We start from the raw sequence: 20,097 nt of genomic DNA, 5'->3' as shown, positions 1-20,097 counted from the left end.
AGCTTGTGTCTCTCGTATTATTAGGGTAAGCAAGAAAAGGTTGCTGCTGCTGCTTTGGAAAATCATCATCATGTGAAAACAAGCTATTAATACGATCAGAGCGCTGGGCTGGCAGCAAACGTGAGCCAAGCGTTTCTTGTTCTCTTTCTCCACTCTAACACACTACTCTCTCTCCTCCCTCCCCCCCCCCACCAACAACTTCATATTCTTCTTCTTCCCTTTCCCACTTTTTTTTTATCTGCACGCTTCTTGATTACTGTTCGAGTATTATTATTATTATTATTAGCATGACAGACACAATGCCCCAAGTGCGGTGGGCACCACTCCATGGCATTCCATTCGAACGACGCTTGCAAATGTTTGCCGTCTGCTGCTGGATCTTTATGCTTTTCATATGTCTTGTCATATTCGCCTCCCTCTTCACGCACCCGGTCCTCTGGCCGCTCTTGATAGCCTATATCTCATTCCTCTACACCGACAAGGCTCCAGAAAACGGGGGACGACGCTACGATCGGCCCAGACGATGGAAGCTCTGGACCTACTTTGTCGATTATTTTCCTGTCAAACTCATCAAAGTAAAATGAAAAACCCTTCATTGCTGCTGTTGTTGTCGTCGTCGTCGTCGAGCACTGTACATGTCACTGTATCAAAGAGTCTCTCCTAATTTAATTTGGCAACAATTTTTTTTGTCTCTTCAGGAACAAGATTTGGACCCAAAGCACAACTATGTCTTTGGCTATCATCCTCATGGCATTATCTCCATGGGCGCCTTTGCTAACTTTGCCACTGAAGCCACGGGATTCTCCGACAAGTTCCCGGGCATTGTTCCTAGCTTGTTAACTCTGGCCAGGTAAAAAAAAAAAATCCATTGACTACTACTACTATCATGTTCATGCCATTGCTTATCCAATCCCATACAGCAACTTTCGATTACCACTTTATCGCGACTTGATTTTGTCTCTGGGCATTGCATCCGTTTCTCGACACTCGTGTGAATCCATTCTGTCGTCAGGTCCAGGTCGATCCATTGTCATTGTCATTGGTGGAGCAGCCGAGTCATTGAGCGCGCGTCCAGGCACAACCGATCTGACCCTGAAGCGTCGGCTCGGGTTTATCCGACTCGCTATCAAACATAATGCAGCGCTTGTCCCGGTCTTTTCATTCGGCGAAAACGATATTTATGAACAAGTCGATAATGACAAAGGGACCACGCTTTGGAAGGTTCAAAAGAAAATGCAATCTTTGCTTGGCTTTACTATGCCATTGTTCCATGCGCGCGGGATATTTAACTGTAGGTGTTTCACTATACACAACCTGAAAGATGTATTGAAACAAGTTACTAATAAGTGATATGTTACTAGATGATGTGGGGATAATTCCTTTTAGACACCCCATCGTTACTGTTGGTAAAGTGCCATGACAAGTGTGGGATATGTAATGATGGTCACCAGAGCATTGTCATGCTTCCCATATAAAAACAGCCTTCTTCTTCAGTCAACACTGTTTTTTTTTTCTAATAAGCAATGACGTGTTTTCAATAGTCGGCAAGCCTATTCCCGTACCAAAGCTGGAAAAGGATCAGAAGGAACCTACACAAGAGCAATTACTTGAAGTTCAGAAGCAATATATTGCTGGATTGGAGGACATATTTAACAAGTACAAGGATGAGTATGCCAAGGATCGAAAGCAGGATCTTCGTATCATTGACTAACAATTCCACACACACACACACACACACACCGTATAATCCTCCCACATTACACTCACACACACACTAACCACACCCTCGCATACACATACTCTCATACAACAACACAGTAGCATATCATTTTGATGTATATCCCCCTTTTACCCCCCATCACCCTTTCTCTAATGAAAGCAGCTCAGTCGCTCTCACTCATATACGACGAGTGCACGTACACGCTTTTTAAAAAAAACCCTGCAGACTGGTCTTCTTTTTCTGCTAACTTTTTCGCATAATATTTTAAATCACTATATACAAAGTCTTAAGTATGGTATCTAATTAACCGCACTTGAAATAATGCTAGTATGTCATATCTATTGACGCTGCTGATGCGTTAAATAACTTGCAGCGACGGCATGTCTCTCTCTTTCTTTTTTTATTATTATTATGTGTTAAACGGATGATCACCAGGAAGAACTGTATTTGCAATCTGGCTGGATACAGCTGTGGGGCATCGTCTACAAGACATTGAAGCACACATCCTCCCCATTTTACATTCCTCAAGAAAGAGCTTTTATTGATACAATGATCACACCTCTGTCCATTTAGGTGTCTTTTATGTTGGTAGTCTTTTTATGTTCCTGATGTTCGTCAAACGGCCAACACTTCCTTACGTATGCAGATAAAAACAAACTCATATAATTCTGTTTGCAATGTCACCATCTAAACAATTTGCTGCAGGGGACTCCTCAAGGTCTCTCTGGCGTAAGATCTACACGTGTACATATCTTTGATAGATTGTCAATGTCAGAATTGATATCGGCACATCCTCAGGAGGAAGAACAGCTGTTGGATGTTCTTTTGGCATGTAATTGTTCAATTTATTAGTGTCTTTCTTTTTTTCCATACGTGACCGTTGGTCTATATACACCGCGTGTAAATCAAGTTTTTTACTTGATGGCATGACTTTTGCTACATCTCGTGCTAAAACATAGAAGCATAAGCGCTAGGAAAAACCGACCGCTAATTCTAAGGAAGAAAACATTGTATACAACTCACCAGAGGACTCTGTAGCCTTCGGCGGTCGGTATTATTGAGTCTCTCCACTTGTTGTCGTGTCTTGGATCTATCAGGGCTGCATCTCGACTATGTACTCACTACACATCCACTTGCCTGATTGCTGGTCTGTATAAAATGTATATTAAAAAAGATTACCCAACAAGAGAGAGACCAAATTATATGACTCGCGCTGTCTTCCGCGCCGTCGTTACACATTGCAAAGCAGTGTCACCCCATCCCTATAAGCTCAACGAATTACTCCGTTTCTGTGCTGATATATTATTATCCGGGAGTCGAGCATGCGTACTGTACATTCATCAATATATACCCGGGAGGACTCACACGGTACAACCTAGGCAGTACATACTTCACATTATATCCGAGGATCTGATATAAACGCGAAAATAAAATTTGGACTTATGCAAATACGGTTAGAGGTCATTGCCATGTACAACTTCCAAAACTTTTGACGATGGAGTGTAACATCGTTTTACGGATGTCCCTATCTTTAAAATCACTCAAACATGAGCCAAGAGTACATGATAATAATAACGGATAACTATAGGTTTTCTTTTTTTTTTTACTATTGTCATGCTGATGATTCTTTTCTTTTGAAAATAAAGCAGGACAAGCCGACATTGAGGTAGCTTTTTTTCAAACGCACTAGGTGCCCCTGGAATTTAGCTTGTTCAGGTAAATTCGGTACAAAAGGGCGCATTACGCGGGAATCTATATAAAGATTACATAACGCTTTTATAATAAGCGCGTGTCGAAGGAACGCTCTAATCGAAAAAAAATAATAATAAAAAGGGCGATACATGTTTTTTAGAGGTTTGGAATCGCTACCAAAAGTACCACACTACTACCATCAACTTGCAGCTTTACTTACGTGAGTACAGTATCATCTTATTTTTTACTTTAAATGCGTTCTAGCAATTATTTACACTATAGCACGTTTATTACTGTCACTTGTAGAGAAATAAAAAAATGTTTCCTGTCAAGAGCCTCTTGTTCCTCACTTTGATTACCCTCGTCGCCATTGTTAACGGTGCCGCTATGCCTGTTGAAAAGCGCTGCAAGGCTGCTGGTAATGTCTGCAACCCTGGTGGCGCTGGAGAGGCATGCTGCAGTAACATCTGCCTTCCTCAAGGAGCAAACACTGCTATTGGAACTTGTGCTGCCTCTGCCTAAACAGCCGAACCCTTGCTACTGTGGGCTGCACCAAAAACAGAGCAATTGAGACGACCATGTTCTTTCTCCTTTTGTTTCTCATTCAACCCCGTCAAGAATCATCTTATGTTGCTAAATATGTATCGCTGCACTGACGGTGTCAATAATAATAAAAAAAGTGTTATGAAACAAATGGCTCGTTATTTATATATATACACAATCAGTGGACATGTAATATGATTCGCTGTATGTTATTTGACTTTATACATTACATGTTGCGCCTTACATGTATAGAAGAGGTAAGAGCAAACCCATGTCCCTGGATTGGTAGAAAAATACTTCTATACTATATAAACCGGCTTAAGTTTTGCACATATTCTACACATTGATCGTTATTATTCAGAGCGAAAAAAAAATACACCACGTAAGCATTAATACTGTATGGTGTTTGTGGCCCTAGTTGTTAACATATGCCTATCGGAGATGTATGATGGTCCCTCAGCCCCATCTAAATGCTGTTGTGAGACAATCGATGGACAGAGAAGATGCCATAGATACATAGCGCGTATACCATATGTTCAGTAAGTTCATAACAGCAATGGCTCTTGTTGCAGAAAAGTGGTTACACAAGAAATAAGCTTTGATAAGTTTCAATCAGTTTGGACGATCACCGTTTTCTCACAGTGCTTATAATTGAGTCAGCAGCTCTCAAACTTTTTTTTTGTTTAAAAAAGAGCACAAATCGGGTGCTTGTTCTTCTTTCTGCTTTACTCATTTTACCTCTTGTGCGCACCTTATAATGGCCCCGTTAGAAGTGATAGGTGCTGCCTATAGTAGATCTGGATCAAAAAGTCTACGTGATGCTCTAAACATACTTGGGTATGATATGTAGTTAGGACGTAACAATAGCATAGCTACATATGTACTAATTCTTATTGGACCAAATCCTCATTGTACTATACATAACTGCAGCTACCGCACACTTCACGGCGGAAACATGATCCGGGAACGTGTTGGAAACACTGAACTTATAGAAAACGCGTATGACCATCCCGACAAGTCCGTGGACTGGAATCCTCTTTTCGATGGCTATAATGCAGCCGTAGAATTGTAAAGTATATAGGATGATAACAAGATTAGCATAAGCTAATTTAGATGATTATGTGCTACAGCATTTGCATAAGGCGATTAACCATGCTTTGTATTTCATAATTTTTAGCCCAGCGGTGTGCTTTGTCCAATCTCTTTTGGAAGCGTATCCGGACGCCAAGGTTATTCTTATTGAGCGAGATGCAGACAGCTGGTACGAATCTATCAAGGATACTGTTTGCAAGTTATGTGAAACCACCGGGACGCGTGAACTTACAGAAAATGCTACACACCTGATGCACGTATTTTCGAAATTATGGCTCGATGGTGTTTTGCTCGATTCCAAGTTGATGGCAGATGCAGAGGCAGTGAAAGCAAGATACAAAGCGTATAATGCGTGGGTCAAGGAGTGTGTGCCACAGGAACGGTTGCTGGCATTGAAGCTTGAAGAAGGCATTGACTGGAATAAGATTTGTGCGTTCCTTGGAAAGCCTGTACCCGTAGAACCGTATCCGCGTATTAATTCTCGCAAGCAATTTCACGAGAATATGCCAGACCTTATTGAGCATCTGGATGGTCTGTGATGACATTGTTGTTCTTGTTGAAAATAATAAACTTTTATTTGAGACACTGATAACATTTTTTTCTTTCTAAATAAAATGTGTTTTTAAGCACTTATCATAAGCAATTGAAGAAAGCTACCTTTTTGTTGAAAAGCACCATACTGACATTTGTTCCTTCAGTGGATCAATCTTGGTATAATGTTGTATACTACGGTGGCGCTTGCAATTCTAAAGTATGTAAAAGATACTTTGAGTGAGCTTGATAAAGAGAATTGCGCTGAACTTGTTGATGGTTTATTAGTGTATGATAGAGCTCTTGGCTGGTGCTGCTGGTGCAAAGCCGTCGTTCAAAAGCATTGTTCAGTGCGGATATTTATAATTGCCAAATAAGAAAGCTAAGTAAGCGTGGGGAAACTTCTAGCACTACATAGTACGAGTAATGATATATACATCATCTTTAAGAGTAAGGTGACAATAATAGTAGTTATCAGCTCCAAGTGGTTATTTTGAAAGGAACCTGCGGGTTGTAGAGGGCGTAATTGCATATTGCTGCCGTCGTGTCCGTGGGTTATTGGGTTAGAACAATATCCCCCCCTTTTCTTGTTTGCTGTTAGGTAGTGGCTAGTGGGTGTAATGCTATTGCAGCTGCTGTTCATTAACAAAGCACGTGCTTGGCAAATCACGCCAACACGTCCAGTAAGTAACAAACAAAAGGGATATTTTTTGCATGTGAAAATCTACCACACTTATCACACACACTCACTCTCTTTGTCTCTCCTTTTCTCTTCACATCTTTCTAATTTTTTTCTCATGGCCTCCCAAGTTGCAGGATATACCGTACTTCAAGTAAGAGAGACGATACCTATCCTACCCATTCTTTCATTAATGACGACGATGACCTCCCCTACCCCAAACACACACCTTATTGTAGTCCTCTTTCCCTGTTAATGGTTTTTTTTTACCGAGAGTGAGATAATTAAATGTCCAAAAAAACATCCGCGATACTTTAGAGTACCAACTTGAACTTTAGTGTCGATGAAGCCATCGTCCAAGCAAACCGTTCGGGAACGTTTCTTGCTGAAATGTTGCGAATGCTCGAACCTCAACAAGTCAAGTCGAATGAAACCGTTAAAGTAATTACATTTTAAAAGCAATTTGCTATTTTGTCGCCGCGAATGGTGCTCAAACGATTCTCATGACAACAGCATTTGAAATCGTTTTAAACTTTAAACTCTTTTCTAACGCCACTTTTTTTATACTACCGTGTGTGCGTTAACTTAGGACACATATAACGAGTGCCTTAAACTCAGAGAATTCATGTCGGAAAAGCTGTGGGCTGTGTCAGATAATGAGCGCATCACATCGATGCAAGCTTCAGTCGAATCACTCCAAACAGTTTGCACTCAGTACGAAGCTTTAAAAAAGTGTGCCGATGACGAAGAAGGAGATTGGTAAGGAAAGAAATGAAACTTATATGCAGCTCGCCCCATCTGACACTGCACTTGATGTATGTTGCTGTAGGGAATTCGTCGATATTGCCAAATACAATGCTTGATTATCCCTACTTTTCTACTTAATTAGCTCCATCTCCTGTATAGTCTACCTTCTCCAAACACACACGTCCCCTCTCTAAAGAATCATTTCGTATGAAAGAACACGCTTTCTCTTAAAACCTTAAATTTCTTGGTTGCTGTGCGCATGTGTGCTGTGTCACCTTGACCTCTACTACCGGACATTCACAATTCCGAGGAAAATCAGCTTAGTAGGTACTAGCCAATCTAATTGTCAGTTTCTAAATAGCAACTGTCAATGCAGTGTTTCCAACAACAAATGTCGCAGCCATTGAAGAAATTGGCAGACTTGAACCTATGGATTACATTGTTTATCAGAATCCTTTTGCACTTGAATCGCTCACATCACTCACCGAATATTTGCAAAATATAGTTTCCACCAGTACTACACACGTCAGTGTGGAGCATTTAAATCATATAAGGGAGGAAAGAGATGAAGTCTTGTATATTAGATAAATTACCTGAAAAACGTTCATATACTCTATATATTAATGAGGATAAGGCCAATTGTCTTAAACTGAAGATTGCTTATCAGTTAAAACTCACGAAAACCAGCATCCCCATTGCCGAAAAACGCTTCAAACCTTTTAAAGACGAATACGGAAAATGTCATTTGCGGGACTCACTTGTACCAATCATTGCATTGAAGAAATCAGTCAAAGGCCACAGATCTGGCTGCCATGAATACAAGGATCGGGATGAATCAAATACAAATATTACCGTCGGACAGTTTGAAGGATGAGCAAACGAAACCAAGGCATACAAGGATCGAATCCGTTTTGACTTCAATCAGTGAAGAATGGTTCATGTGTAGCTAGTCCAAAATCTTTTTACATCTTTCAATTTTTGTAATGTAATACATTATTGTTTTTCGTATCTGTTAATACAAAAAGGTGTATCAATGGATAAAAAAGGTATTAACGTGTTCTTTGAACTGGTAGCAACAAATAAAATTTCTGTATGCTATGTGTAGCAGGACATAAGACCCGAAGGGACAAAGAGGAGGGTGGGGGGGCAACGATCAAATATAACGCTTGTTTGGACTACAGTATTATCAAGGGACAAGTGATGCAGTAGGGTCCTAGTCATAGCTGCCGACTTGGATAGTCGGATTTTAGTTGCGGTATTATCGAGGAAGAGCTCGACAAATAGCCGCAACCGCAACCGCAAGTGCGGGGTCTACAGTGTTGATTTTTCGCCAGGGCGAAAATAGGCGAAAATTAGAGGCGAAAAATCTAAATCAGTTGAAAGGAGGGGGTGAAAAGTGTATTTATAAGATTTGTTTTCTGCTGGGTGCACTTGTATGTCAGGAGTTTCAGCTGTTTCGTCGTCAACTTCACCGTCAAGATCCAAGAATCCCTAATTTTCGCCAGGCGAAAATTATGAAGCACTATTTTTCGCCACTTTGCGAAAATTGCACTTGGCGAAATTCGTCAACACTGGTCTACATTATGCACCTGTGCACGCTTGCCATTTGTAGCTGTTACCGCCAGTAGTTTATCATGATACACCCCTCTTATTAAACAATCAAATGCCTGAACTCGGTGAAAACGCAAAAGAATTTTGGAGTAGTCCACAACTATGGGACGAGAAGCTTACTCACACGATCTCTTTGATTAAACCTAATGTTTCCAATACGCGAGCTCAGATCACACCAACTGACACCAACGAAAATGAATGGGTCAATGTCAGTGATAATCTATCCGTCATGCGTAAAAAAAAGAGAGCAGACGAACGTGCCCAGGAATGGGACGAGCTCTCACCTTTAACACTTACTGCAAAAAGTGCCCCAAACATTCGCTGCCACTTGTCATGATGCGCCGTCATCTTTTTCCTTTGACACCATCTGATCCGCAGCACGCTATCTACATTGAGCAAATGCAAAGTTTCCACTTTAAGGTACAAACGGTTTGATAGATGGAAAGATAAGTTACAGGATACATTAAATATGATTACATTCTTATTTGTTTAGCTTCCTATACCTGCATCGTTCAAGCAACGACTGACTGAAGCTCTTCCAATCTATGGGTATCATAGAAGCAGCTACTACATATACTTGCAAACTAATCATTTTACAACGAATACGATTGATGCTAGTTTCTGTGTGATATGTAGTAAAAGATATATGTATATATATATATTATGTATACCATTATCTTTGAATAATAAAGCATCAGACACTTATCTTATTCCTTGTTTCTTCCCTCATCATGTGGTCTCTTACCTTCAGGTTTCCTTCTTGTCTTGTTCTGTTTTTGCTGAAAGCACCTAACGCATTCTTGTCCGGTCTTTCTGTTTTTGTCTTGTCTTGTTTCTGTCCGCACCTTATAAGTATTTACATTTTTTACAGTGCGCAAGTATTCAAAATATTACTTGCTGCCGAGTGACCTTGATAATGGCATACAGCGCTAATATTTACTGGCTGCGACATTTGTTGTTGGAAACAGACTGTAATCGTTCCTGTAACATTTAAAGTTTCCCATAGACCTTGAACAAGTGAAAAATATAGTGTAGCAACAGATTACAAGAAGGATTTATAACTACATATTAGACATTTACGTCGCTCATATCTACCGATATCACTTAGTCATCAATTGCTGGTTACTACTATCACCGCCCCCTTCTTTTGTAAGTGTACACCCACTGTCGTTATCTTCTGTCTTTTCTGACCTTATCAGCAAGTCGCCCAAGAAGAAAGCTTATGATAGCGTGTAATGACGTTAGGCTGTAGTAAGGTACAAGTTGCCCGCATGACGGTCGTAGAAGCAAACCGAACCGGGCCCCATACGTCCCCGGAAAAAAAGTGTGACTTGTTGGTCCAATGAGCAAAAAAAATTAATGACATTTCCAGCGCGGGCGGAATGTCGGCTTTCCTTTTTGTTTTCCCACCGGAACTTGCCTTAACGTACGGCTCGCACCACCCTCGCCAATTCGACGATTAACGCAACGCAACGACAATAAAGTTTGATATCAAGTCCAACCAGACGACCACGCATACAAAGCATAACCGCGTTGACAAGGAACACACAGGCTCTCTTTCTCTTGCTTTTCTTTCTCTGGGCCATCGTCCAGTCACTACAAAAAAAGTTAACACAAACAACGCTCTCAAGAGAGAGACCTTTTTTATCCAACGAAGTCACTCTATACTACACTTCCCCCCCTCCCCTTTATTTCTTTAATAAATGGAACCCGGGTCATCACCACAAGATACGTTCCGCGTCAGCAACATGTCAAATACAAACAATAACAACAGCGGCAATACAGTTGTTGGTGCTAGCGATAATAACAACAACAACAATAGTATCAACAACAATCCAGCAACACCATCTACCCCTTCATCATCAACAAACAATAACAGCAACCCACAGCAGCAACAGCAGCATCCTCAGCTAGACGATTGCCTGTTTTTATCACCCACGCTAGCCGACATTCTCAGCGACGACCGTATCTTGCGCTTCTATCAATGTGTTAAAGACATCAAAACACAGCGCTCGCCCATGCAAACAGCCGCCATGTTCTTTGCCCTCTGTCATGCACTGGGCGACAATGTTGTCTTTTTAAAGGTGCCCCATATGCCCAAAGTCATGTTTCGCCAAGAAAATCAAGTTTATGCCGTCAATGTGAGCGGAACAACAACAACACAGCAGGATCATCATCTTTTCACAAACACCACCACTGCAAACGTCAGCAACAATAGTAATAATAGCCTTCATCACAATCATCAACATGAATATGATCCCTTCAAGATGGCTGCTCTCGCCGCTGCCGCTGCCGCCTCCACCTCTTCTTCATCGACTCCGTCACCGTCACCATCCATGGCAACTTCCATGTTTCAACAAATACAACAATTACAACAACAGCAACATCCGATTCAACAAGACATGTTTTCTGCTGCGGCAGCGGCAGCGGCGGCAGCAGCAGCCGCCGCCGCAGGCACAGAAGCATCGCCCCAGCAATTACTACAGGCGGCATTAGCTTCGGTCTCGTCACCGGCAGCAGCAGCTGCCGTCGGTGCAACCGGAAAACGCAAGATCAGCAATAATGACGACAAGGCCATTACCCCTAATACTACTACTACCAGTACTACCAAACGAACCAAAAAAGCGAGTCCACGCGACAAGGAATATTCTGTTCGAAGTAAAGTATTTTCACTTTCAGGGGTGTGCGAGATATAGGACATGATGACGCCAACTGACAACAACAACTTTACAAATTAGGAAACGACATCATTCAAGACTTACTCAAAGTATCAGAAGCCGATCTATTCCACCAAGCCAATGTCGTTGACAATGACGTCAAACTGATCATTCAAGACCAAGCGCACAACTTGCTGTCCCCACTCCATCGGTTCGCTACATTTGCCAACCTACCAGCCCATTACGATTGTGACTTTGCTCCACGCAACGCAGGCGTTTATTTCAACTATGAGTATTTCCAATTATTCTTGGCTTATCGTGCCTTGGAATTGGAACGTCAACAACAACAACAAGGAGGAGGAGCAGGACACCAGCATGATACACGGCCGATTTTAGTGCAGTGTCGCTCCGAGATTGAAAAAGTGTTGGTGAATACGAATTGGGAAGCGATTCGACGTCGGTTGACGATTGGTGAACGTATTTGGCAAATGTGTTCTGTTGTTGGCCGTGGTTTCTTATTGTTGAGCAAACAAGTCTCGGGCCGAAAGTTGCTGCACAATTTCAATACCGGCGAATGGGCCGAATTCATGCGCGAGTTCCAGCGATCAGAGAATCAGACTTTGTTGCAGACGTTACAAACAAAGTACTCGCCTCATCGATTCTATGGTAGTAATAGTGGTGCTAACGCTGGTGCTACTGCTGCTTCAGCAGTACCTGATTCGTCTGTCATGATACCATCATCATCATCTCCATCATCTCCAGCTACCATAACAACCGCCACAGCAACAAGTGCTACGATACCACCCACTACCACGACTGCTAGTACAGCAACATCTACGCCAATGGCAAGTACTGCCATGAATTTAGGACAAGAAATACCGGTCGTAGTACAGCACCAAGCAGATGTCAAACAACAACAACAGCAGATGACTACTGCTTCACCAATACCACAACAACCATCATGATCCAACGAGCCAGACTATCGGGCCCCTCCGCAATAACAACATTCCAAAGCATGCATATGTCATATATACGTCTTGTCAGTCTGCACTCATATATACTAAACTACATTCCTGCAATCCAGGTACAAATCCTGTTTGTCGATTTCATATTTCGCTTTGTCACCAACTTTTAATAAACCCCTTTGCGCTACATCCACCTACAGGCATCACAACATCCAATGCCCTTTTCTCTCTTTCTCCTCCGTGTACACAATGTATATATAATAGATAAGCTTGCAAAATTCTACATTTTATTTTTTCTAAATAATGGAGCAATAGTAAAGAGTGGTGGCTGGGCAATAAGAGAGAATGAGATAGAGATAGAGAGCTGGGAAGAGAGAGAAAGAGAGAGATTGAGAGTACGACAAGAAGAATAAAGGATCTATACACTTTTGATGGGGCGAGTCTGATGTACTGTATATTACGTTCGAAGAGAAAAGAAAAAGCAAAATAATTGATGGGGAGAACAGTGAGGTTTAATCATGGGGAAGAAGAAGGAGAATATACGCATTTAGCTCCACACATCTTCTTGGTATCGGCCACTGTTTCTGAGGTTCTTGACATAATCATGAGCTTTTTCTTCAGACTGACCGCCAAACTCGATGGCAAAGTTGACGAACGTCTGGTTCACATCACGCGCCATGTTCTTTGCATCACCGCAAACATAGATGTACGCGCCCTTTTGCAACAAGTTCCACAACTCCTGGCCATTCTCCTGTAATCGGTGCTGGACATACACCTTTTGCGGTGTTTCACGAGAGAACGCCGTGATCATGCGAGACTCTTCGCCCAAGGTTTCGAATAAGCCAGGCCATTCTTCAGAATAGAGGAAATCCTGCTGTGAGTTGCGACAGCCAAAGAACAACAGGGTAGGGCCCACAGGCTTTCCCTCGGCCTTTTGAGCAGCACGCTCACGTACGAAACCACGGAAGGGGGCAACACCGGTACCAGGACCAACCATGATGACAGGCACAGTGGGGTTACGGGGCAACTTGAACTGCGATCGACGGATATGGACGGGGACCTTGACGCCCTGCAAAGCATTGCGCGGACCTGCCAAATCATAGACGGGATACTTTTGACCATCGTCAACGTTGTGTGTAGCAGCGTGCATTTGCCACAAGTAGTTGGTGGCGACACCATAGACGGTGCGTTCAGGCGTAGGATCAGGGTTGTATGTGAGCGTGACCGCAGTGACGGCGATTGACTTGGGGGACTCCTTGGCCGAGGACGAGATCGAGTAATAACGCGGCTGGAGACGCGATATGCTTTCGACGATCAAATCAAAAGGCACAGTAGAGAAAAAGCCAGGGCGCGATTCACTGCCGGCTGCAAATTCAAGCACTTCGCCCAGGTTGCGGACAGCCTCGCCCACCTTGAGTCGGTACTCGTCCTTGTCCTTGGACAATGTGCGCAACGTTTCCTTGGTTTCTTCATTTGGCGCGTACTCGACCAATGACATCAAGGTCTGTCGGGATGCAGGTGCGCAGATATCGAGATAGTGGCGGAAAATGGAACGGTATGTGGCAGGGGCAGGGAAGGGGTACTGCTTGGATGCGGTCGAGTCGATAGCTTTCACCATCACGGGCATATCGAGCTTGTCGGCCAGACCGAGAATGGAGGCCAGACGTGTAACTTCGTCATCACTGTTGGTGGGCCAGATGGCAATGTGGTCGCCCGTCTGGTAGCTCAGGTTGGAGTCGGAAACATCCACTTCAATATGCAGACAGTGGCGATCCGTATTGTGGAACAAGTCGCGCGAAGTGATCGGTGCATTGTAAGGTCTCTTTGCATCGTATACGATTTTACTAAAGAAAATCATTCAGGTTAGCCAATTTCTTGACTCTAGTTTGGACCTCTCTCCATTCTGATGCCCTTAAACCACCCAAAATTAGAACAAAGAAACTTACGCGCCCTCCTTTAACTTTTCGCCAATTTCACCCAGATAGATGTTTTCCGACTCATATTCGGCAAGTTCTTCGACTGAATACGTGGCCTGACGAGGACCGCTCGAGGCACTGCTCTCATCCACGCCCAGGGCATCACAAAACACCGGCCACATATTATCCTGCCAGGCCAAGAAATCCTCCTCGAGCGACGCATCGTCATCACCCTCACCACGTTCACCAATCCGTTTGGCGCCAAACTTGGCAAGACGTCGATCCAGGTTGCGAGCCACCTCGTTATAATGTTCATACGTCTTGTTGCCGAGACCGAAAATGCTGTAACGCAAGTTACCTAATGCATCACCCTCCGAAAACTGAGGCTCGTCTTCGGTCACAAGTTCCCAGAAATCAACGGCATTGTCCGTAGGCTCACCTTCACCATAGGTGGCCATGATAAAGAACACAAGGTAATCTTCAGGTACCGTGTCCAAGTACGTCAGATCGTACAGTTCAATGTCGGCCGTCATGCAGCTCACACCGTATTTTTGCTGACATTCCTTGGCGAGACGTGATGCATAGTCTTCAGCCGTACCGGTTTGTGAGCCATAGAAAAAGATGACTTTGCGACCCTACAATTCGAAGGTTGTAGGATTAACATTCTGATATATGTATATGCCTATAGACCCTGGTATATAAACTTCCCTTTTACAACCCATATCCCATACCCTTCAACAACACACCATCCTCCAACACCCATGCCATCACCATCTTGCTAGAAAAACCAATATTCCATTTCGTTATTCTTTACCTGCTCTTGCATGACCTTGACAAAGTTACGTTCTCGTTTAGGTGGGGCGGATGCCTGGCCATTCCCATTTAGCTTTGCAGAAGCATCCTGATCCTTTGATCCAAAAATCTTTTCAGCAATCTGGCGACGAGCAAACCAGGCAATGGTACCGAGACCAATGGTACCAAGGAACACGATATCCAGGGTGTCGAGTAAGGCAGGTGACGGTTGCGCCATTGGTTGTTTTCTTGGTTGTTTCAAAGAAAGTTGACAAAGAAAATCAAAAAAGGGGTGGGTGGGTGTGTGGGCGAATGTGACAAGGCGCTCTCAGAAATTTACACACAGTAAAAAAAACTCAGGTACACTATTATATTACTACTACTACTACTACTACTATCTCAAGTAAGAAGGAGGGACAAAGCGTTCGGCACCTCTGTCCGCTGTCGCGGTGATTAGGTTCGGCTTTAAAAAAAGATTTCTCAGTTTCTCGGGTTCCATGTAAAGAAGAGCATAAACTGAAATCTTTCTTTCCATCAGTCCAAGCCGGTCAGTCGATCGGTCAGCCAGCTAGCTATTGAGCATAACTGTAGTGGCTGCGATCTATTAGTGATAAGGGTCGTTCTTCGTCGGTGACTGCACAATCTATCATGACATGATCTATCATCTTTGTCTTTCGTATTACCTAACGTTATTCCACGCTTTCTCGTGGGGCCCGCAGGAATAGCAAGGCAATTAAGCGAGCATACCTTATTATCTTTTATGCTCATGTGCAGTAACAGAATGATTAATGTATTGCTCGCCTGCAGCTCAGAGTAGAAAGGAGAAGAATCGAGATAAGTAGTTCGGTGTCGTGTGCTCACCCCTTGCAAAGTACGCCATACTTGCATACATGATATTTTTTTTTAAAGTTTAAAATTCATTGTCAGCATACACAAACAGAATGAGAAGAGACACCGTTCTTCGGTTACTACTTATTACTGCATTCAGTGCTGCTGTTCGGATACTGCTTTCTATCATGCTGTCACATGATATTAATATATAGACGCAGCTTGATTATCACTTTAGGGTACTCCCCGTACTATATCTTGCGCTGCGCTTAATTACCAATGTCATCATATGTTTCTCGCACCATTTTGAAATTAAAGGAATAAAGAACGTCACGCACATATGGTAATCTTGTTCATAACATAACGCGATGAGGGCGGTTCTGGAAGAAGAAGAAGAAGAAGAAGAAGAAAAGAGCCGAATTGAATTGTTGTGAGAAGATGTCTAGAGTGAATGAAGATCACAGCAAGTGATGTGACACAACCCTGCTATTATTGCTTATGCGGAGCAAGTGCCCGACCATTGCAGAGGAAGAGTTGGTAAACGGTACGTAGGCGTGCTCGAACCACATCTGACATGTAGTAGAATTGAACAACAAAGTAACGTAGTAGTACCCGATCTCTGCATATAAAAAAAGCCATGCGACCTTATGTATAATGCTTTCCCGCCTATAATGTACATCAGATAACAGCAGTGACGTGTATCACACAGCAACTAGCATCAATGGTATTTATTGTGAAATGATTAGTTTTGTAGTAGCTGCTTCTATGTACTCGACACTCATTTGAATATTCTTCTTTTTTATGCTACTACTACGACCATGGACCGTTGTATTTCATATCTGAGAAAGACAAGAATCAATATATTCATTTTCTATTCTTACTAAAAGTAACATGAACAATCTATTTTATGTATGTATGTCCCTTTCTTTACTACCACTTGAGCTCTTCGCCTTCGAATGACAAGAACTTGCCGTTTGTTTCTTTAGACATGTTTTCGATCACCGAGAGCATACCACTGATCGATTGTTCTGGGGTAACTGGAGCCTTCGATGTGCCCATGTCTGTCTGGACCCATCCGGGATGCATGGCCAAAACCACAAACGATTCTTCGCCAAGTTGACCAGCCCAACCTCTGCTTAGCATGTTCTCGGCCGCTTTGGATATACGATACTAGTATAACATGGAAAAAGGAGAAAAAACAATACAGTTTCGTTAGCAAAATTGAAAGCATCATGTATTGATAGTAGTAGTAGTAATAGTAGTCGTTATAAAGAGTAATCAAATACTACATGTAGAAATAAACTTACGGCTGGAGAACTACCGGTGGTAGTAAAATCGTTAGAGCCAAGGATGGAAGTAATATTCACAATTTTGCGCGTGTTGCGCTTACGGAGCCATGGCAAAAGTGCTTGGGTGACATTCGACGTACCAACCACGTTGGTTTCAAAGACATTGATGTAATTTTCTCCCGTGCTATAAATAAAAAAAATGTGATTGGGGTTTGCTGCTGCCTGTACACAATAACAACTATCATTGCCAAGTTATTCACTTACGCATTTGTTACGTCCTGAGTATGGTCGCCTACAATACCAGAGTTATTAATCAATACATCCACGCCACTCGGGGCCAATTCTTGAATTTTATCGGCTGCTGCCTTTTTAGAATATTTTGTTTGTAAATTGATTAGAAAAGAATGAAACCCGTGACCGAATCAACCTGTCAAAAAATAAAAAATTTCATGCTCTTTTTACCTTGACGGAGTCTAGTTTCACAGTATCCAAGCTGACAGCAAACACGGTCTTATTGTTCACCAAAGCTTGGAGCTGTTCAGATTTGTCAGGGTTGCGAGCACATGCAATGACAGTATGGCCCTTGGCAGAAAGTTGCTTGACGAACTCAACGCCAAGTCCTCGAGATGCACCGGTGACAACAAAAGTTAAAGCCATTTTTTGTTTGTTTGTTCGTTTGTTTGTATTTAGAGATAAATAAGGGAAAGAAATGACGTTTCTTCTTTTTGTTGCGGAGAGGCTCTCTTTTATATTTATACGCGCAGAGCATTACAAAGCGTGAGTTTACGTGCCGAAACGTCAGGTATCAGCATTGAAGAAATTTTTGTAATTGCGTAGCGACGACTGGACGGTTGGGCGGCGGCCGGAGTGTAATATACACGGAGAAACTCCTGCTACCGTCAAATTAAACATTTAGTCGGAATGAGCGATACAAGTAACAAATACAGCTAGCTATACTACAATGTTTGCACGACGACTAGACATAGTCAAATGCCTTCCCGGAAAGAATAGTCGTATAGCGTTATCTTGATCATTATCATTTCGTGAGAGGTGGAGGTGAGTGAGGGGGTGGGGGACTTTCGGGAAACCCCAGGAAACGCAAGCGGAGCGAGTATATTCAAGCCAGCAGTTTCAGACCGAACGAGAAAGACCGCTCTTTATTACTGCTAGAGCGTGCTTATTAATCTACCACGCTACTATATAGTGCACATTGAAAACGATTTCACTTTCTAGCAAAAGGAAGACATGGTTAGTCTTCTGTGTTTTCTCCATTCGGTAGCAGAGTTTAATACCTACAGCCAAAGCTGCTAGGTGCTCGATTTGATGAATCGTGAAGGCTGGATGTACTTTTCAGTAGGTTATTGTGGAAAATTACAGTGGTGATCTGCTGTGCCTAATTAGGCATATATTCGTATATCTGCAGCGGTGCTAACTGAAACCACCTACCACCATTACTGGGGTCAAAAAGTTTGAAGGAAAACGTGCTATTTTTGCATTAACTTGTGTGGTTTCTTGCCATCGTAATATAGGGCGGTTGATTAGTCCGGAAACGTGGTACAAGTGACGCTGCAGAATTGCAATGCTGGATGTGTTTATATATAGGCAAACGTAGACATTAAGCAAACAAATCGTTAATTGGTATTCAGAAATCATCCTGCTATTATCGACCCGTTCAGCTTTTTAGACATAGTTTGCTGTAATAAATGCAGAAGCATTGGTCAGTCAAAATTGTAGTATCATAGCTAATAAGTGTTGATCGCGATAGTGTTGAAATTTACGTTGCTTTCTTTTGATGGCAACATGCAAAGCCTAGAAGATCGCTTCGGAAAATACAATTGCCGTAAATTTGACGTGCATTGCTATAGATCGTTACGTGCTGGTGCTGGCATCTCAGACGATGGGGTGCTTGATTTTTGTGCCCACTATTAAACGAGCTGTTGTTGGGACAAGAACTATTTATTTCTACTGCAGCAATGAAGGCTGGTGGTTTTCTAACGCTGGACGTGCTGGTCCGAGTTGTTTATATGAATTATTGCCGTATTGAGTATGTTTAAAAGTGCATCAGTTAAAACGCGATCTGCAACTTCTCAAAGAACTTCGAAATACAACCAGTGTCTTTATTAATGAGATATGTGTAGGGATATTAATGCTCTACATTCTACTATTATGTTACTATACCATTGAATTGCTATAATAAATTTACTGTTGACAACAAAAGATAAAAGCGACATATAGATTCATGTAGAAGTTGCTGTCGATAGGACGAAATTTTATCATAAAATGAGACCCAACCGGTTTATTGTGTGAGCGGTATGCTGCAATAACTATTTAGCAGCAGTATTTACCAAATCCCAATAAGAGTTTAACAATACCAATCCTCTTTTTTATAGATTATAAACGGATATCAAATTTATTATGAAATTCATAATACGATAACAAGCTGTATAGCAGGTAAAGTCGACGCTGGAGAGCATCTGTTGTTACTGAGATTAACAGTCTACTATTCATATGATAGTACTGCAACCTTATTGGCAGCGACGAACGTTAATGGCGTCGGTGTCATCTGCAACGCATGACAAACCATCGCAGCAGCTGTCGGATCCGGTGAGGGAGCAGATAACTCCGGATGCAAGGCAGCCAACATCTTCAATGCGGTTTTCTTGTTCCTGGGCGCGAACCTGAGCCACCAAACCCATAGCGAAGAAGAGCATCACCATGAAGATGAAAGTGTTCTTGATATCGAAGAGAGCCATTTTTGATAAAAGGTACTGTGGCATAATATCAATTGGACGAAAGCATAGGTTTAGTGATGTAGATCTAAAGTCGATAGTGAGACCTGGTCTTTTCAATGATTGTACTTACGTTGAAACTGTAGTAGTAGTAGTAGTAGTAGTGGTAGTAGTTGTTGTTGTTGTGATATTGATTTTTTTCAACGCGCGATTTAGATCTTTTATATAGTTTTTTTTTGTTTGTGAAAACAGCTGACATCGCTTAGAAAAAAGTAGATTGAACCAATCCATACCATGCAAAAATCT

General features: G+C 42.3%; 7 protein-coding genes across 7 annotated transcripts; 5 read left to right on the top strand and 2 right to left on the bottom strand.

Annotated features, from left to right (window-relative positions):
- Nucleotides 1-180: 180 nt before the first annotated feature.
- BDB00DRAFT_850234 (diacylglycerol acyltransferase type 2B) lies at nucleotides 181-2,102 on the top strand (the record flags this gene model as incomplete). The annotated part of the gene is made up of 5 exons (XM_053125420.1): nucleotides 181-575; nucleotides 699-850; nucleotides 921-1,291; nucleotides 1,362-1,406; nucleotides 1,542-2,102. Coding segments are annotated over exons 1-5 (1,022 nt in total), but the record flags the coding sequence as incomplete, so codon positions are not given.
- Nucleotides 2,103-3,494: 1,392 nt separating this feature from the next.
- Nucleotides 3,495-4,110, top strand: BDB00DRAFT_850226 (uncharacterized protein). The gene is made up of 2 exons (XM_053125419.1): nucleotides 3,495-3,632; nucleotides 3,719-4,110. Exon 2 carries the CDS (start codon nucleotides 3,731-3,733, stop codon nucleotides 3,932-3,934), a length of 204 nt encoding a protein of 67 aa, XP_052974342.1. The 5' UTR covers nucleotides 3,495-3,632; nucleotides 3,719-3,730; the 3' UTR covers nucleotides 3,935-4,110.
- Nucleotides 4,111-4,712: 602 nt separating this feature from the next.
- Nucleotides 4,713-5,541, top strand: BDB00DRAFT_749907 (P-loop containing nucleoside triphosphate hydrolase protein; the record flags this gene model as incomplete). Its single annotated transcript, XM_053118597.1, has 3 exons — nucleotides 4,713-4,792; nucleotides 4,886-5,023; nucleotides 5,133-5,541. Coding segments are annotated over 3 exons (627 nt in total), but the record flags the coding sequence as incomplete, so codon positions are not given.
- Nucleotides 5,542-6,310: 769 nt separating this feature from the next.
- Nucleotides 6,311-7,327, top strand: BDB00DRAFT_850222 (uncharacterized protein). The gene is made up of 3 exons (XM_053125418.1): nucleotides 6,311-6,411; nucleotides 6,576-6,698; nucleotides 6,847-7,327. The coding sequence occupies exons 1-3, from the start codon at nucleotides 6,376-6,378 to the stop codon at nucleotides 7,018-7,020; spliced, it is 333 nt and encodes a 110-aa protein (XP_052974340.1). The 5' UTR covers nucleotides 6,311-6,375; the 3' UTR covers nucleotides 7,021-7,327.
- Nucleotides 7,328-10,179: 2,852 nt separating this feature from the next.
- Nucleotides 10,180-12,345, top strand: BDB00DRAFT_69255 (uncharacterized protein). Its single transcript, XM_053118171.1, has 2 exons — nucleotides 10,180-11,273; nucleotides 11,354-12,345. Exons 1-2 carry the CDS (start codon nucleotides 10,319-10,321, stop codon nucleotides 12,235-12,237), a joined length of 1,839 nt encoding a protein of 612 aa, XP_052974339.1. The 5' UTR covers nucleotides 10,180-10,318; the 3' UTR covers nucleotides 12,238-12,345.
- Nucleotides 12,346-12,784: 439 nt separating this feature from the next.
- Nucleotides 12,785-15,183, bottom strand: BDB00DRAFT_792175 (uncharacterized protein; the record flags this gene model as incomplete). The annotated part of the gene is made up of 4 exons (XM_053121101.1): nucleotides 12,785-14,081; nucleotides 14,184-14,256; nucleotides 14,512-14,788; nucleotides 14,968-15,183. The coding sequence occupies 4 exons, from the start codon at nucleotides 15,181-15,183 to the stop codon at nucleotides 12,785-12,787; spliced, it is 1,863 nt and encodes a 620-aa protein (XP_052974338.1).
- Nucleotides 15,184-16,533: 1,350 nt separating this feature from the next.
- Nucleotides 16,534-17,753, bottom strand: BDB00DRAFT_850212 (4-dihydrotrisporin dehydrogenase). The gene is made up of 4 exons (XM_053125417.1): nucleotides 17,525-17,753; nucleotides 17,327-17,427; nucleotides 17,081-17,246; nucleotides 16,534-16,943 (listed from the first exon to the last, which is right to left on the bottom strand). Exons 1-4 carry the CDS (start codon nucleotides 17,717-17,719, stop codon nucleotides 16,704-16,706), a joined length of 702 nt encoding a protein of 233 aa, XP_052974337.1. The 5' UTR covers nucleotides 17,720-17,753; the 3' UTR covers nucleotides 16,534-16,703.
- Nucleotides 17,754-20,097: the final 2,344 nt, after the last annotated feature.

The sequence above is a fragment of the Zychaea mexicana genome, assembly GCF_025766255.1.
Source record: "Zychaea mexicana strain RSA 1403 chromosome Unknown BDB00scaffold_118, whole genome shotgun sequence".
Classification (NCBI taxonomy): Eukaryota; Fungi; Mucoromycota; class Mucoromycetes; order Mucorales; family Lichtheimiaceae; genus Zychaea; species Zychaea mexicana.
Note: the sequence above shows the minus strand (reverse complement) of the source record. Positions and strands in the feature narration are given on the sequence as shown.

What these genes read in the sequence shown, in the direction of transcription:
- BDB00DRAFT_850212 (XM_053125417.1), bottom strand. Translation starts at nt 17,719, where the DNA reads ATGGCTTTAACTTTTGTTGTCACCGGTGCATCTCGAGGACTTGGCGTT. An exon ending in ACTCAGGACGTAACAAATGC is followed by an intron (nt 17,247 to 17,326) that starts GTAAGTGAATAA and finishes TTTTATTTATAG; the next exon opens with CACGGGAGAAAATTACATCA. An exon ending in CCACCGGTAGTTCTCCAGCC is followed by an intron (nt 16,944 to 17,080) that starts GTAAGTTTATTT and finishes ATGTTATACTAG; the next exon opens with TATCGTATATCCAAAGCGGC.
- BDB00DRAFT_850226 (XM_053125419.1), top strand. Translation starts at nt 3,731, where the DNA reads ATGTTTCCTGTCAAGAGCCTCTTGTTCCTCACTTTGATTACCCTCGTC.
- BDB00DRAFT_69255 (XM_053118171.1), top strand. Translation starts at nt 10,319, where the DNA reads ATGGAACCCGGGTCATCACCACAAGATACGTTCCGCGTCAGCAACATG. An exon ending in CAAGGAATATTCTGTTCGAA is followed by an intron (nt 11,274 to 11,353) that starts GTAAAGTATTTT and finishes TTTACAAATTAG; the next exon opens with GAAACGACATCATTCAAGAC.
- BDB00DRAFT_850222 (XM_053125418.1), top strand. Translation starts at nt 6,376, where the DNA reads ATGGCCTCCCAAGTTGCAGGATATACCGTACTTCAA. An exon ending in CAGGATATACCGTACTTCAA is followed by an intron (nt 6,412 to 6,575) that starts GTAAGAGAGACG and finishes GCGATACTTTAG; the next exon opens with AGTACCAACTTGAACTTTAG. An exon ending in AGTCGAATGAAACCGTTAAA is followed by an intron (nt 6,699 to 6,846) that starts GTAATTACATTT and finishes GCGTTAACTTAG; the next exon opens with GACACATATAACGAGTGCCT.